At 41.9% G+C, this 17721-nt stretch overlaps 1 protein-coding gene and 2 long non-coding RNA genes across 6 annotated transcripts in view; 2 read left to right on the forward strand and 1 right to left on the reverse strand.

Annotated features, from left to right (window-relative positions):
* The window catches only part of LOC144370285 (uncharacterized), a 53138-nt gene extending 50636 nt beyond the window's left edge, over window positions 1-2502 (forward strand). The window contains exon 2 of the long non-coding RNA XR_013430220.1: window positions 2004-2502. This is a non-coding gene — a long non-coding RNA (uncharacterized LOC144370285). The remainder of the gene's footprint in view (window positions 1-2003) is intronic.
* Window positions 2503-3183: 681 nt separating this feature from the next.
* LOC144370286 (uncharacterized) lies at window positions 3184-4340 on the reverse strand. The gene is made up of 2 exons (XR_013430221.1): window positions 3587-4340; window positions 3184-3319 (listed from the first exon to the last, which is right to left on the reverse strand). It is a non-coding gene; the product is annotated as an uncharacterized LOC144370286 (long non-coding RNA).
* Window positions 4313-17721, forward strand: part of Entpd4 (ectonucleoside triphosphate diphosphohydrolase 4) — a 29353-nt gene continuing 15944 nt past the window's right edge. For 2 of the 4 annotated variants that reach the window (XM_078030874.1, XM_078030875.1), the window contains exons 1-6: window positions 4313-4473; window positions 10850-10943; window positions 12274-12471; window positions 13309-13514; window positions 16244-16394; window positions 17139-17242. In XM_078030874.1, the coding sequence (XP_077887000.1) occupies window positions 10936-10943; window positions 12274-12471; window positions 13309-13514; window positions 16244-16394; window positions 17139-17242 (667 nt within the window). In that variant the 5' untranslated portion in view covers window positions 4313-4473; window positions 10850-10935. Of the gene's footprint in view, window positions 4474-10849; window positions 10944-12273; window positions 12472-13308; window positions 13515-14579; window positions 15223-16243; window positions 16395-17138; window positions 17243-17721 lie in introns of those variants that run through there. The other 2 variants (XM_078030876.1, XM_078030877.1) reach the window with 2 other exon arrangements.

The following is a 17721-nucleotide window of genomic DNA, read 5'->3' on the forward strand; positions in this document are numbered from 1 at the left end:
CTATTTCTTCTTGTGCCAGTTGTGGGGAGTTGTATATATCAGGATTTTTTTCCATTTCTTCTAAATTATTGAGATTAGAATAATTTTTTCATAATGTCTTCTTATTATTGTTTCAATTTCTATACATATGTGGCTATGTTCCTCTTTGGTGCTTGGTATTAGCTGTTTTCTTTTTTTTTTCATGATCAATCTTACTAGGAGTTAATCAATTTGATTAATATTTTCAAAGAAACCACTTGTGGTTTTACTAATGTCTAACATTTTTTGTTTTCTTCTTTCTATTCAGTTTGATCTTCTTGCTTCTCTTATTATAACTTCTTAACATGGAAACTTAAGTAATTGATTTCAAATGTTTTTTCCTTTACTGAATTAAGCTTTTAAAGCTATGAATTTCTTGATAAATACTTCTTTTGCCGAATTTAGCACAAATTTGTGATGCATTGTATTTTCATTATCATTCTGTTTAAAATGTTTTCTAATGCTCTTAGAACTGTGCTTGGCTAAAGGAAAGTACTCAGTGTTACTTCTTGTTATCTTGGGGTTTCATTTCTCTTATTCATGAGTGAGAATAAGCCTCTTGAGAGCCTTTTTGCTATTTCCATTGCTTGCAAGGCCACTTCTTCTTATAGCCAGACTTCATCCTTGTTATAGTAAATTCCCATTCATCCTAAAGGTGTGACCGCAAAGATCACTTTCTCAAAGAACACTTTCCTAACATCCCAGACTAGGTACTAGGCTAAATAGTGTTCCCTCAAAGGTCATGTCCATCCAGAACCTGGGAGTGAACATTACTTGAAAACAGGGTCTCTGCAGATGTACTCAAGGCAAGATGAGGTTGTACTGGATTGGAGTGAGGTTAAATCCAATTTGACTTGTGTTTTTATAGGAAGAGGGCAATTTGAACATAGACACACAGGAATAACAACATGTGGCAACAGAAGCTGAAATTGAAGTGACATATCTACAAACCTGAGGAAGGCCAGAAAAGGCAACCCCCAGAAGCTACAAGAGGCAAAGGATCTTCTCCTGGAATCTTTAGAGAGAGCACAACCCTGCTGACACCTTGGTTTCAGACTTCCGGTTTCTCTAGCTGGAAGACAACACATTTCTGTTGCTTTAAGCTACCCAGTTTAGGGTAATTAGTTATGGCAGCTCTAGGAAATTAATACACCATGTTAAATGTTTTCATCTTTTCCTATATATTTTAGTTTTTGACAGATAATGTGGGAGACCAACCTCGCACATGACTGAGTTAACTCCCCTGCTAGACAATGTGGCATCAGGCACTCATGCTGCTAGACTGCCCCACTCTTTTAGGGTTCAAGTGACTATGTCTTCCTGCCCAGGTGTGTCTTGCTACAGCCCCATGGGTGAAGCCACGCTCACCTGTTCCTTTGTAATATAACCCTTGCCCTGTTTAAGATGGAATGTTCCATGGAAGTGCCTTGTGTGTGTCCCCTTCTCTTACTGTGGCCTTGGGTGTGGCCTACCCAGGTGTCAGTCTACCTGCTGACAGTGGACATCATGAAGATAGACTCAACCCCCTGAAAACTGACCCCTTGCCTCATTTGAATAGGTTCTCCTCAATAAAAGGGGTCAGCACGTGTGTATGTGTGTGTGTGTGTGTGTGTGTGTGTGTGTGTGTGTGTGTGTGTGTTCTCTCTCTCTCTCTCTCTCTCTCTCTCTCTCTTCCTACAGACCTTTAAGGTCAGAGGAACCATCACAGCAACCCCAAAGAAAAAGGTATTTGTGTCTCGTGTGTGGTTATTTTGCGCAGCCCGGACAGCTCAGTTTACCTGGAGTGACCCCTGAGCCTTTTAGTCGTGAACAGAAACCCAGCAGATAATTATTACATATGAACTACCAGGAAACACACATAGTACAATAATAAACACCAGTAGCCAAGTACTCCAGCTTCTCAGTCCTGGACCTGGGTTATGTCACAGAATGTTTTCTATTGTAACTAATGTTGTTATTTGGTGGTTTTTTTTAAATACCAACAGATTGCCAAAAGAAGGAGAAGAGAAGGAGAAGAAGGAGAAGGAGAAGAAAAGAAAAGCAAAGAGAGAAAAAGAAAAGCACTGAAGCTGGAATCAGAAACATTGAACCTGTTACTCGTTCTGCCTCCCAGAGACCTTGCATTGTCATTCCAATTTCTCTAAGTTCTAGGTTCCTTTATTGTAAAAGGAAGAGCTGAGACTAAATAGTTCCCTTTTGGTTCTAACCTTCTGTGGCTTCAAGATTCTAATGTGAATCAATATTTTGAAAGTCAGTACATTTAGCCCTTCATATCCCTGGGTTCCATACCTGTGGATTCAACCAACCCCAGAGAGAAAATATATTTAAAAAATGGTATCTGGGCTGGGGTTGTGGCTCAGCGGTAGAATGCTGGCCTAGCAAGTGCGAGAACCTGGGTTCGATCCTCAGCACCACATATAAATAAATAAAAAGAAAGGTATTGTGTCTGACTACAATTAAAAAATAAATATTAAAAAAATGGCATCTGTACTGAACATATAGAGACTGTCATTATTCCCTACATTATAACAAAATTCCCTACATTATAAAGTATAACAACTACTTACACAGCATTTACATTCTATTAGGTTTTATAAGTAATAAAGATGATTTCAAGGGAAGATAGTGTAGATTATATGCAAATAAACATTACACTATTTTAGGGCTGGGGTTGTGGCTCAGCGGTAGAGCTCTTGCAACATGCATGTGCAAGGCCCTGGGTTCGATCCTCAGCACCACATGAAAATAAATAAATAAAATAAAAGGTATTGTTTCCAACTACAACTAAAAAAATAAATATTAAAAAATTAGACTATTTTATATTAGGGGTTGGGCATCTCATGAATTTTAATAAACTGAGGAAGGCTTGGAATCGATCCCTCAGTGATATCCAGGAACAACTGTTATTTAATTCTAAAACACAAGGTTCCCGTCACTGCTAGCCTACCTGCATGGACAGAAGCTCTATTAAGAGGTGCAATATAACTAGGGGGAGCAGGTGACACCAGTTGGTGCTTGACCAAAGAGTCCACCTTAAATTATCAGTCCTGTCCAAGTATGTTTTATGATAAACGGAATTCAATAGACTGTTTTAGTCAATTTTTTTTTTTTTTTTTTTTTTTTTTTTTTTTTTGCTGCTGTGACCAAAAGACCTGGAAAGAACAATTAGAGGATGAAAAGTTTATTTGGGGCTCACAGTTTCAGAGCTCTTAGTCCATAGACAGCCAACGTCATTGCTCTGTGCCCAAGGTGTGGCAGAACATCAAGACGAAAAGGAGAGGAGAAGGAAAGCAACTCAAGGCTGCAAGGAAGCAGAAAGAATGTTCCACTTAACAGGGATAAAACACATACCCCAAAGGCATGCCCAACAACCGACCCTCCTTCTCCAGCCATACCTTACCTGCTTACAATTCCCACCCAGTTAAGCCCCATGGATTAATGCAGTGGCTAAGTTGAAGCGTTCATAACCCAATCAACAACCTCCAATCTTTCTTGCATTGACTCACACGAGTTTTGAGGGGGGGCACTTCATATCTAAACCATAGCATAGATGTTCCTTGGGCTTTACCTTTAAAAAATATCTTCAAGTGGCCAGTCACTTCTTATCTCTAACTCTTGATTGTCAAGGTCTCTTCCTATGGTCAAGTACAAAGCTCTGTGACTTCAAGGCAGTTTATCACTGAGCAACTTAGGGACCTTGAACTAACTGTGCTCTTCATCTTAGTATTTCTTCTTATAACTACTGCATATGTTGGGGTGTGGGAATGGGACAGACCGTCTCCCTTAGAATAGGCTCTAACAGATGCAAATTGGCGTCCTCAGGAGAATTACAAAAGTATAGGCTTTTACTTCCTATCTGTGAAACTCACAAACCTGAAACACTGTACAGAACCGAGCAGCAATGCTTAGCTCCTGTTTTCCTTGCGGGGCTGGTGCGGTGGACTGAACCCGGGGCCTCACACTTGCTAGGTAAGCGCTCTGCCACCTCCCCAGCCCAATGCCTAGTTCTTAGGTTTTCCAGTGTTATTTTCCACAATCCTTAGGAGCACCAAGAAAAGATAAACTGCGATCTCGTCAAAACAGCGCGGCTGCTGACAACCACACCGGTTAGAGGCGGCGGGAACCTCGGGCGCCTCCGCCTCGGCGCCCTGGGTTTGAGTTTTAACCTCGGAGCAGCGCAGAGAAGCGCAGCGAAGCCCTCTGCGTAGCTCAGGATTCGGTGCCCACCACTGGCCCCGCCCCCTCCCGGCGCGCACGCTCCCGCCGCCGCCGTGCGTACTCCGGGCACGCGCCGTGACGAGACGCCGACGTGAGTGGGGGCGGGGCCGCGCCCTGCGAGGCTCGGGGAACGGAGCGGAGCCTCCAGGAAGCGGATCTGTGCTGCCGCCTCGCCCGCCGGCCGTGATGCTGCTCGCTCGCGGACCCCCGTCCCGGGAGCCCCGGCCTGCCGAGCAGGTGAGGCCGTCTTCCCGGCGCAGACGAGGGGAGGGCGAGCGGCCGAAGCCTCGGGTGTAGGCGAGGACGGTTGGAGCGCTGGGGTCGGCGGGGCGGTGAGCGGGCCCTGAGCAGCCCGCGTCCCGGACTCCGGAGCCCTCCCCGCGCACGGCCCCCACTCCTCCTGCCCGGGTCGCGCGGCCACATCCGGGTTCTCCCCGGCAGCGCTGCGACCCCCGAGTGGCAGGTGCTCGCCCCCAGCCCCGGTGGCACGAACCCGCATTCGTGTCGCGCCTCCACGGCGATCACGCAGGGTTTTCCCTCCCTGGCTGGTAGTGTGAGCAGAATCTGCCCAGGCAGAAGGCACAAAATCATGACATTTACATGTACTCCATCATTTTTGCCCTTCTCTACTTTTAGTAAGTTTCATGTTAGATCTCTCCTCGGCATAATGGAGCTAATTGGGTGATAAAGTAATGATGCACAGCAGTGCTTCTCCCAATAATGCGTGGACACGTTGTCACGTTCTCTAGAGTATGCCCCAGGACATGAAGGGGTCCTCAGATCCCAGTGAGTTGAACACAGGTGCAGAGCATTTTCAGAGAATGTTTATCCCTAGGAAACGAAAGAGATGGATTATAAATTCAGGAATTTTGCATGCTGGAGGTAAACTAGAGGTTACTGAAGAATCCTGAATTAAGAGACTCAAATCCCAGCTTAAGTTTACATCGCAGTTTTATGTTCTGCTTTATAAGATGAAAATACCTAATTGTCTAACCTTGGAGAAAGCCTAAAAGGATTAGTTCTCTGTGTTTTTTGATATTCCATGTTTCTGTTTGTATTCGGTTTAATTCTGTTTAACACTTTTACAGAATTATAAAAAGTAGCACTAATTTGTATAAGTAGTTTATTGCTCTACCTTGACGTTTATTTGTCACCTGTATTTGTTATATATTGAATCAATGACTTACATTCTTCTGACCCTAACAGGAAATGTATGATGACTACCCTTTGAGAATATAGCCTAGGAAGAAGAGACAAAAATGAGAGTTAACTTAAGAATTTATATTCTGTACATATTTATTGAGGATGCTTATTTAAAATAGACTATACATGAAGAAAGAGAAGACTCAGAGTCGGTAAAACATTAGGAAGTAAAACAAATCTTGACAAAGAAAATTACTGTCCATTGGGCCTTGAAAAAAATGTAATATTGAGAGCAGAATGTTAGAGGAAGTGGCATTATTAAAGGCCACAGGAGGCATGAGAACAGCTTGTGTGGGAGAGACCACCTCATCAGAGCATAGAGATGTTATCTGGACTGAGAACAGAACAGGTTGGTGAGATAAGATGGGAACAGTTGATGGATAGAGGGACTTGGGTTCCTCACAGAGAAGTTTATGTTGATCCACAAGATTACATAAAGTTCTTAGACTGCCATAGTTTGAAAGCAGAGTTTTATAAAGAGGTGTTTACACAAAGTGATGTTCACAATGAAAGCAGAAGTGACCCTTCAGGATAGTCTTTAGATAGTCATGTCTGCTCTGTCATCCCTGATGTGTGGAATGTCTGAGGAAGAACTGTCAGGACTCGATGAATAGAATGTTGGCACAATAGAAGAAAATTAAAGCTGAGAGCCATATAACCCTGGCAGTGGTGTTATCTCTCTTACACCTGGATAATTTGGAAGGTGGCATTGTTTGCATCAAAAAATCATGACCACAGACCTGGACTAATTGAATTTATGGTGCCAGGGCTTCAATAAGTTTGGAATGTAGACCTTGAGGAAAAATCATATTTGAGAGACTACAGACCGATGCAGTTGAACAAAATACACATCATAAAGGCACCACCATGCTTTCTTAAAACAGAATGATCAGAGTTGTTTAGGTGTATCTTTTACCCTAGTGAAATCACAGTGCCAACTGGCACCATCACTTTTTTGCAGCTTTAAAAAAAAAAAAAAGACAGCTGATTTTTAGAAACTTTGTTCAAATATTTGCAATTATTCAGGATCCTCCTCGGATCCTTTGATATTCAAATGATTCTTTTTTGAAACCTGTCATCTGCCTTTTCTAATTCAGGAAGGCCTGCCTCTCCTAGTTGTTACCTGCTGGTGACTTTGTTTGCACTGGATTCAGGAGTTCCATAGTGCCTATTTCACTGCATCCTGCATCTATCACCAGAGAAGACTTTGCAGTTGATTTGTGTTGTTGGTCTTGACTGTCACAGAGAGACTGGCAGAGACATTGACCCATGACCAAATGAGCTTCACACTGCTAAAGGATGATGAGCTAAGGAGGAAATAACCAACTGAAATAACCAGGCTTTGGGTGTCTCTCTGGTGATGATCTAATGCATGTTAGGCCTCTTAAAAATATTGCAGTATTACTGAGAATTTGCCTTCTTAAGCTCTGGTGCCAAGATTCTTAACTGAAAGGATTACTGGAGTTTACATTTTAATATCAAATTAATATTGTTGACTGCTAGCCAACAATCAGCCATACTTTTGTCCTAACTAAGAGTAATCACTTCAGCAAATTATGAACTGTCCTTTTTCTCTGTCTTTAAACACACATTTCTAAACTTAAAATAATATCATGTATTCTTGTCAAAACCCTCACATATCCTAAAAAAAAAAAAAAAAGTTCTAAGACAGATAACTTTCATCATTTTTAGGGTGCATCTTTGAAGGATATTCTCCATTCTTACCCCAACCAAAGGCTGTCTTCTACTTATAGGAGTCCTTTCTGTTGGCAGTATCCTTCCTTTGCTCTTCTCTGAATTCCCACTGCAAGTTCTCTTGATAATTTCCTGAGTATTAGTATTTCTGTACCGATCTGCAAACTTCCTGAAACTTGGAACTGGGTTCATTGCTCCTGGAGTTTGTTTGTTCTCCTATCACCTTTCTAGTCTTGATCATTGACTCATTAAAGGCCTTTCTTCCCTTAGGACCCATTTGCCTTTAACAGTGTGTTACTAAAATTTTATATTGTCTTGTTCTTAGTTCAGCTATCACATTCTATCATTGATTCTTTAAACTGTTCACATTGGAATTACTCTGTCTTGAGTTTTTAAAATAGGCTTTCTGCATATAGCCAAAGGGGATTTGATGCTGGAAACTGACAATATCATCAGTCAAAGGTAGCTTGTTAAAAGTTAGTTATTTGTTCTGATGATAAAATTAATATATGCCCTTTGAAAAACATAGACAAATAACAGAAAATAATGACACATGATCCTACTGTTCAGAAATAAGCAAACACTATTAACATTTTTATATATTTTCTTCTGTTTTTCCCTTATGCATGATGGAATGTTTTCATTTAATGTATGGTGGCATCTTCCTGTTTCAATACATATAAAGCTAGATCATCACCTTGAATTATCACATTGTACTCAATTGCATAAATATGCAATTAATTTTACCAACCTCAATAATTGACATTAGGAATGGTGATTTGCTCTTATACATTCCTACTATGATGAACATCCTGTACATATTTTAATTAGTTAACCCTATAATTTCCTAGAAGTTCTGGAAGGATGGGAGGTAGAGCAGAGGGTAAGCACTTTAAAAAAATTTTTTTTGTAATTTTAGATGGACACAATACTTTTATTTTGTTTCTTTATCTTTATGTGGTGCTGAGAATTGAACCCAGAGCCTCACACATATTAGGCAAGTGCTCTACCACTGAACCACAATCCCAGCCTGAGGGTGAGCACTTTGAAATGTTCACTTAAGTTACTCAAATGCCCCCAGAAGGTTAGTACCTATTTAGAGTCTCACCATCAGTACTTGATGTCCACATCACCCTCTTACCAAAGTCTGATCAGACTTAAATCTCTGCCAATCTGATAGCTGTCAGGTCTGTTTCCTGAATGCTGATGAAGTTAGATTTTTTTAACCATTTGTATTTCTTATCCTGTTAATATCCAGTTACTCATTTTTCTGGTCCATTGTTTCTCTTATTTATAAGAATGTTTTATAAGTAAAGCATATTTCATTTTTGTTATGAGTGTTACAGTATTTTCCCAAGCCATGTGTATTGGAAGGGATTTTTCTTAAAACATACAGAAATCCAAAAGTCTTATTGTAGACATTCTCCTTCATTGATGGTTTGAGACCTTGTGACTAGGAGAGACTGGACTTGCTCAGTGCTGTGTGGAGTACTTTCTATGATTGTGTCAGAGTTCAACATCTGCATTGGCTAATGCAGATTTTGCATGTGACAGCTGAGTTCTTGAAATGAAGCTAATGCAAGTAAGGAACTTAATTTTTTATTTTATTTTAGTTACTTTAAATAGCCACAAATGACAGGTGGCTGCCATATTGAGCCTCTCAGGACTAGGTCTTGAGGAGCATTTTTTACATTCTAAGGAGTTAGGACCTTTTTCCCCCAGTGAAAGAGAAGAATTGGAGTGGGGAGTTCCTCTAATAGCTGTCAAGTTTGGAAAGATCATGCTGGTGTAGAAGTTTTTGACCCTGTTGGGTACCAGAACTCTAACACTTGGTATCTTGCCAGCCCTTTCCCAGAGTCTGTGATGGTGGCAACATGGCCACTAAGCAGGCCTAAATCTGTCCCAACCCCCTACCCTAAAAAGCACTCATTCTGGAGGGGAAGACTATGCGAACAGGAGAAAGCACACACACAGAGAAGAGTATGGGCCTCACACTTGAATCCCAGCTCCACATTTTACACACTGACCTTAGGCAAGGTACTGAGCCTTTCTTCCTTGTCTTTAAAACTTCACAATTAGGGTACCTACCTACTATGCTGTTAGGAGGACTCAATATTTGCAAAACATTTGGATCAGGGACTGGCACTAATAAGCACTTATGTAGATACTTAATGAAGTAAATGTTAAGGAGACAAATCATGGAAGGGAGCTGGGTGGAGGGGGATGTTTGTCATTATTGCTTCCTGAGAAGATGACATTTGAGTAAAGACCTAAATGGGGTTAGAAAGTGAGCCTTAGAGCCATAAAATTCCAAGAAGAGGGAGCAGCAAGGTCAGAGAGCAAGAGTATCTGACATTTTGAAGCCCATCAGGGAAACAGTGTGTCTGGAATGCAATGAAAGGGGGCCAGTAGAGCAGGGGCCAGAGCCTGGAGGACTTTGGAGGTCAGAGTATAAAGCCTTTGACTTTAAAAGGGTGGGAGCCACTAGAGGATTTTGAGTACAGGAATAATATTATCAGGGTCCTGAATGGAGCAGTGAGTGGGTTATCAGCTGCAGAGGAAGAATCTATGCCTGAGGGTAGGGGGGAAACATTGGCAAGTCTCTGAGTGAGACAGCACATGAAACAAGAACCTATCCTTGTTGAAGGTGATGAAGAAAAGGAACGGGTTTTAGAAAGGCTGAAGTTAAAGAAATGGAAGGAATCTAGAAGAAATTGGGTCTGGAAGATGAAGTAGAGGCGGGGTCACAACTCTGTTTTCTGATTTGAGCAGGTAGGGGTAGTTGAGATCAGCTGTGCAGGGGAGGAGCAGGTGGAGAGGAGAGAGGATGGGGATGGCAGTTTAGAAGTTCAGAAATGCTTCACTGTCTGTGCCACATTCAGATGGAAATGTCTTGGTGCTGAAGATCTATATCGCAGCTCAGAAGAGCTGGTGGAGGAAGCTTTACAGATCAGGTGAATGCAGCCGCATCGAGGCTGATCAGGAACAGTGATTAAGTTGGAAGGGAGTGGACAGAACCTAGGGCTTGCCAAAGCAAACAGCAGTGGCAGAGCACCCTCCCAAAGGAGTATTCAGGAGCTTCAAAGCCCTCTAGAGAAGACTGAAGTCTTAGGAGGCCAGAAGGGGAAAACCAGTGCCCCAGAAAGACTTGGAAATATCCCCTAGCTTCAGCAACCTGATAGGAGGCCCTGGCTAGATGCCGCTGGCTTCTCTGTGCTGTGTGGTGTGGGAGCTGGAGGAGGAGCAAAAATGGTGAAAGGGTCAGAGGACCAACTTGGGAAGAGCATCTGTGTGGCACTTTGTATAAAAGGGAAGTATGATAGATATCTATCAAGTGAATGGTTATTTCCAATTCCCATTTACTTAATCATTCTGCATACCTCCTACCTCCTCAGATTCCCCCTGACATTCAGCACAACAAGACATTTAAATGTCATTAAATGACATTAAACAGGTCTTAAGACCTATTTGATAACCCAATATTTGGGGGGTTCCAGAGATCCTTAGTACTACCAAGTGCCAGACTATAATCATCTCTTGATTAAGTCCTGCATCCCTGACAGCATGAAATTAGAAGTATGTTGCTCAAAATAAATACTTGCAACCCTTTCAGCACAAGGATCACATATCAGAATCTGTGTGGCTGGATTGAAGTGTGCCCTTGACAGCATAGACGTTTCCTTTGATGGCACTGTCTTTCTCATTTCTGAAACAGAAGGGCGCTAACTAGACGAGGACCTCAGCACTGTCTGTGTGAGCAGCACCAACTCCACAGCATTGCCTTGGAGCTGGCCTTTCGGAATGGGGAGGTGAGTGATGGGCTAATGGCCGTCTTGAAACTGAGATTTGGGTGCCAAAAAAACAAGAGGGAGAGGGTTGGGGCTGTAGCTCAGTGGTAGAGCACTTGCCTAGCATATGTGAGCCACTGGGTTTGGTCCTCAGCACCACATAAAAATAAATAATTAAAAAAAAGTATTGTGTCCATCCACAATTAAAAAGAAACTATTTAAAAAAGGGGGGCTGAGGCTGTGGCTCAGTGGTAGAGCGCTCGCCTAGCACGTGCAAGACCCTGGGTTCTATCCTCAGCACCGCATAAAAATAAATAAAGATATTGTGTCCAACTACCACTAGGAAAAATAAATAAATAAATTTTTTTTTAAAATGAAAAAAACAAGAGAGAGAAAGAAATATAAATCCCAAGAGAAACAGGTTCAGAGTTTGACACCTTTATTCTTTCAGGGCCCAGTAGGTGAAGGAAAGTGATACTGTAGGAAGGTAGTTGCCATGGAGTGGCCAGATCCCTGTGGAGTCAAGAAACTACAAATGGAAAAGGCATTGAGTTGGCATGCTGCCTCCCCCTCAGTGAGGAAGTTGAATCCATAAGTACTCTCAAAGTGAACAGTGTAGAAATTAAATATGAACTAATAAAATTTATCCTACAGGTATTGAGAGTTTTTACAAAAAGCCTAATAGTAGTTCTAGAATGAGCCTCTCCTTCCTCACATAAACTAAAATGTTTCCTATTTACTAAAATGTTTCAAAAGAATCTTTCTAAAAACAGGTCATAACACCTTTATTGACTTTGTTATGAGGAGGTGTTAAAGAATCTGTTTATCATTAGGCCTCTGGGAGAAATTTGCCTTGGAATTCCCTGTGAGGGAAATCTTACTTCCCTCAGCTACTTACACATCATAGAGAGTCTCCTGGATTGGTCTGCTCACATTTGCAGGCTTAGCTGACAGCATGCTCACGACAGACATTTCAATTCCCTCATTTTCCTTTGGTTTCATAATTTTTAAACTGACTTCATTATCATTTTATGTATTTATCTGATTGAACACTTAAGTTTGTTTTTTGGGGGGAACAGAGCAGGGTAGAATTAAAATCTCCACAATGCTCTCAAGAAGAGGGGGACAGTACACCCAGTGTCGTTTACCATCTGGGCCTAATTCTCATGCATATCATTTTTTAATAACATGTCTGCAGTAAGACAGCAACATGGAATGTGCTGGTATACAGACACCAACAGGCAGGCAAGTAGGAGGAGCTCCAGCTGGACATCTACCCATAGGATCAGTGCAGGGGAGGGGAGGCCTCTTTGAAGCATATTGCTTTAAAATCTGTTTTTTGGAATTTCAGGATCGGCATCTCCTGCCTTTTTCCTGCTTCTTGGCATTTTAGCATCTCTCCAGTAGGTTGTCCTCGAATTCTGAATACCAATTTACGCCAAATTATTGTCCTTAGCATCCTGGCTGCTTCTGTCTCACTTTTATACTTTTCTGTCATCATAATCCGAAATAAGTATGGGCGGCTATCCAGAGACAAGAAACTTCAAAGGTAAGAGATGAAAACATCTTTTTTCTAGAAGAGATGCCATACCTTCTGGCTGACCTTGTTCAGGCTACTATAACAGAATACTGTAGACCTCATAAACAACAGAAATTTAAATTTATTTTTCATAGTTCTAGAGGATAAGATATACAAGATAAGGTGCCAGCAGCCTTGATGTTGAGGGCCTGATTCCCAGTTCATAGATGGCACCTTCTTTATCCCTGCAAGATGAAAGTAGAGTGCATTCTCTGGGGTCTCCTCCTTTATTATTTCATCACCTCCCAGAGGGTAGTAGCACATTGGTGATTAGTTTTCAACAAATGAATTTGGGTGAAGACACAAGCATTCTAACTGGTAACATGCCATTTTAAGGCTTCAAGGCATTTGAGTTAGGTTGAAATGTAAGGGAAATGTGGCTATAGGACCTGGATTCTGTATAGATTCTGTACTGACTGCCACATGGCATGAAAAATTGAAATGTTTGAGAGTGGCTGCCTACTGACCACCCAACTGATGTTATAAGAGGAGTAGTTACTTAAACAAAAGCTTCTCCTCTATGATGTCTTAAGCCGATTTCTGAATTAGCATTTGTAGGTTGGGAATGATTTGCTTTTTGGAACCTGTATGAGCTTCTGTAGAGGAGTAAAGAGCACAGCCCTGGTATAGATATTTTTCAGAACCACTTGTTTTGTCTTCTTTTGGCTCATCGGCTGTCCATGCTGAGAATGCCACAGGAAACCGCACAGCTTAGAAATCAGGCGTGGTGCTTGGGTGCTACATTTTCTCTGTTACGTAGGTGTAGGATGACATTCTGTCTAAGAGCATGTGCATCTTCCTCATAAGGTACTTGGCACGAGTTACAGACATTGAAGCTACAGACACCAGTAATCCCAATGTGAACTATGGAATCGTGGTGGACTGTGGTAGCAGCGGGTCTCGGATATTTGTGTATTGCTGGCCACGGCACAATGGCAATCCTCGTGATCTGCTGGACATCAGACAGATGCGGGATAAAAACCGAAAGCCCGTGGTGATGAAAATAAAACCAGGTATGTGAATGAGAACCGCCTGGTTTAGCTCCTGCTCTCTCTGGTGCCTTCCATATCCTCCCCTTCTTTCCACCCTATCCTCGGCCTACTTCTGCGCTCACATCAGCACCCGACACCTCTCCTTGCTCACTCTCCTTCTCCTTCCTTTCTAGTTTGTACATGTGACTAACATCTTGATAAAACACCCAAAACCATGTCCTTCTGTGCCCTGTGGCGACTCCCTAGTGCCTCACTGGCCATGGCCACCCTCATACTTGCTGGTTGGCGTTCACTGCAGGACTGTTTACCCTGTTTGGTAGCCGTAGTCCGCCATCTTAATGACAAGGCCATTTCAGATAACTCGTGAGACAATATACTGCATGTACTTGTGATTTAAAAACTATTATCCAAACACTTCTAATGACTAGAACATAAAAGAGCTAACATAATTATGGGCAGTTTTTAAAGATACTTTTGTTTCTAAGCAATTTGCAAAACTCAAGGCCTGGCTTCCCATCAGATAATTTGAATCAGTGGTTCTCACTGTTTTCTTCATTGCACCATTTCCATGGGCAGCGGCCTTCTGTCAGGAGCATTCAGAATGAAACAATCAGGAGCGCCTGGGGGTGAACTTTTCTACAGTGGTGGTTAATAACATAGATTTTAAGTGGTGGACTGTAGATCTTAAGAGATACAGTGGCTTTTATTTCATCTTATCAATGTATTAAATGGCAAAATATTAAATCCAAACTATCCAAGGAACTTATCTTTAAAATATTAGAGAAACAGAAAGAAATGGTAAATGTTTAAGATGGAAATATTAATTACCCTGATTTGATCATTGCACATATGTATACATATCAAATGATTACACTATACCCCATAAAATGAAGGTTTATTACATATCAAGTAGAAAACTTAAAAAAAGAACATTGATAAATAATAACCATAGCTTCTTATCACCATTCCAGAAATATAAGTAATATCAGTATATTTCTGTGAGTGAAGATCAATTTTCCTTATAACTTGGTGAATGACTCAGATTTTAGTTTCCTATTTTCCTTCCCTTAAATTTGTAGCTGTTTCTAATCTAGAAACATTTTTAGGGCTAAAGTAATATTGATCAAATAAAAAATTCAGCAGAAGACTAAAACGTGGAACTGGGTAAAGCACTGTACGTTTTATCTAGCTTTGTATACCAGGTCCCATTAGCGATTCATCACTTCTTGTGGAATAAGATAAAAACTTTCATGCTTTTCTAAATAAAGGGACAGCTGCATCATCCCAGGGTGTACCCTGGACTCTTATTTAAATGAAACTTACTGTGGTTCTCTCTCACTCTGTGCAAAGTACTGCAGGTGTAAATCAGAATGCCTTTCTAAAGCACTTTTCATCTTGAAGCATGGACTCCCAGATACAGTAAGGATACGGCAAGATTCTAGAAATGTTCTTAATAGATCCTAGCTTGTTTGGGGCTTGGAGTCCATTGAAGTAGTATTCCATGTACAGTCAAAAAACTTGTCTGTTAGTCCATTTTCTCCTGATGCCTTTGATAAGTCACTTCATCTTTCTTAGTCCACAGTTTCTTAGTCTGTGAAATAAGCAATCTTTGGACTTCTAAAGTCTCCCTCATTTTGAATATTACCAGGCTCTGCATTAGGTGCTGAGAATATAAATTTGAACCAGACGTGCGCCTTTGAGAAACTTACAGTTGTAATGGGACAGGCAAGTAAGTAGGTAATTTCTATATGGTGCAGTGAGTGTATGACTGGCAGTACTGGTGAACTGCAGATATAATGAGAGCTTTCTCTGTTGGGGTTCTGTGGGCAAGACTTCTGAGGAGAAAGGAGCTGAGTGGACAAGCAGGAGTTAGCCAGGTGAGAGGGCAGGGAGAGGGAAGACTCTTCTGGCTGAAATGCAGAGGCCTAAGGCCAGAGTGTGGCATGTTACAGAACCGTTAACTCAGTGTAGCTGAAGGCAAAGGGAAGGAACTTGAGCAGAGGTGAGGATGGGTGAGCATTCTAGGGGTGGTGTGCTTCTCTAGAGTTGAGCTGTGTGGAGGAAACGGAACCACAGAGGCTTTGAAACCAGGAGGAAGCATTCCTCCAGCAGGGAATATTGGGGGACGGTGGAGACTGGAGTGTGTTGCACCAGACCACAGGGGGTAGTAGTGTCAAAAGAGACCAGGAGAAGTGAAGTAAAACGAGAGGAATTGAGGGGAGGTGTCTATGAAAACCATTGTGCTGGCTGGGGGCTGGAGAAGGATTTTCTCCAAGATCCTGGCTTGAGTTCTGAGGGGGGACACAGTGGCACAGGCATGTTCACAGTGGAATTTGAGTTTGGGTTGGATGTGTTGCCTTTGGGTGGCTGAGAGGATGAGCAGCCGTGACGGGCAGTGCACAGTTCGTTCATACTGACCAGAAGGATGGGAAAGAACTCTCAGGACTGGGGACAAGATTTGGAGACCGTGGCACATTGATGGTGCTAGCAGCCCTGGGAGTGGCAAGCTTGCCTGAGGAAAGGGGATGAGCTCTTGCCTGGGCCACTTAGTACATGCTCAGTCAGGTCTGTGCTCGTTGACAATGGAGGAGAGGGAATAGGGCTGAATGGATATTGCCATGGCAGCCAGGAAGAAAGGGGTAGGGCCCCCCGAGAGAGTGTAGATGTAGCTTGACCTTCTCCACCTTCGCCGCACTGAAGCTTGTCTTACTAAGATGCTCACCGCTAACTGGAGTGTCCTGTTTCCCAAGGCATCTCAGAGTTCGCTACCTCTCCAGAGAAAGTCAGCGATTACATTTCACCGCTTTTGAAGTTTGCTGCAGAGCATGTGCCAAGGGAAAAGCACAAAGAGACCCCACTCTACATTCTCTGCACTGCTGGGATGAGAGTCCTTCCAGAAAGGTGAGCCTGCACCAGAGGACCAGGCAGCCTCCACTCCTCCACTGCCGCCCCATCACCATCAAAAGCAAGACATTCGTCATCTTTCTTCCAATCCAGACTCGTCCCAGGACCCACCAAATAGCTTTTAGTTTACTTATTTATGACAATAAATTAAACAGTTATCATTTTAGAATGACATCATTTAAAAAATGTATTATTTAAGGAATGGTTGCAGTTATTTTTCTTTTTTTGGTGGCGGGAGGAGGGATTCAACTCAGGGGCACTCCCCAGCCCTATTTTGTATTTTATTTAGAGACAAGGTCTCACTGAGCTGCTTAGTGTCTCACTGTTGCTAAGCTGGCTTTGAACTTGTGATCCTCTTGCCTCAGCCTCCTGAGCTGCCAGGATTACCGGTGTGCAACCACCATGCCCCGCAGTTGCAGTTATTTTTCACTGTAGGAATCACATAATCCATGCAACTTGTTCATTTTGAAAAGTCATTTCTACAATAAATAATCTTTTTTTTTTTTTCTGGTGCTGGGGATTGAACCCAGGACCTTGTGCATGCAAGGCAAGTACTCCACCAACTGAGCTATATCCCCAGCCCAAATAATCTTTTCAATGAATTGCTTTGGTTTTAAAATTCACTGTTGTGTAGGATATATCAAAGCCATGGGACTTTTTATTTTTTTGGTTTGTTTTTTCCAAAATAGAAAAACTGAGGTTATACTATTTTGATGTGTAAATTTTGGGGTTGCCTTACAGTCAGCAGAAAGCCATTCTGGAGGACCTCCTGACTGACATCCCAGTGCACTTTGACTTCCTCTTTTCTGACTCTCATGCTGAAGTCATTTCGGGGAAACAAGAAGGTTGGTATATTGGCCTTCAGCTTACAACCTGGGATGCTTTTTCTTTCAATTCTCCCCATTTTCCCCTGTATATACTTTATTAAATTTTGCAATATCTTCAAATTTGGGAAATCACAGACCTGAAATATTCTTAAATGACTAAATTAGCTTCTTATATGCCTGTTCTTTATTACTAAAGCATTAAGCCAGTTTGTCTTTACCACATTTAAGGAACATACTTAGAACTCACTGTGATAGGGAAAATTTGTATTCCTTATCTGACTTATGTGGCTTTCTGAATTATAGTGATTGTTGAGCTTTTGGAATCTTCTCACTTACGTGCTAGCAAGGGGAAGTTCTTGACTTGATACACTGAGAAAATGATAGTTCTATTTTGAAAGAAATTATTCTACTTTAGAATGAAATGACAAGTCAGTGATATTTGGGAAATAGCTTGCTAGAAATGAAGACTCAAAAGTCAGTATTTATTTCAGAATCAT

Source organism: Ictidomys tridecemlineatus, chromosome 14 (genome assembly GCF_052094955.1).
Source record: "Ictidomys tridecemlineatus isolate mIctTri1 chromosome 14, mIctTri1.hap1, whole genome shotgun sequence".
Taxonomy (NCBI): Eukaryota; Metazoa; Chordata; class Mammalia; order Rodentia; family Sciuridae; genus Ictidomys; species Ictidomys tridecemlineatus.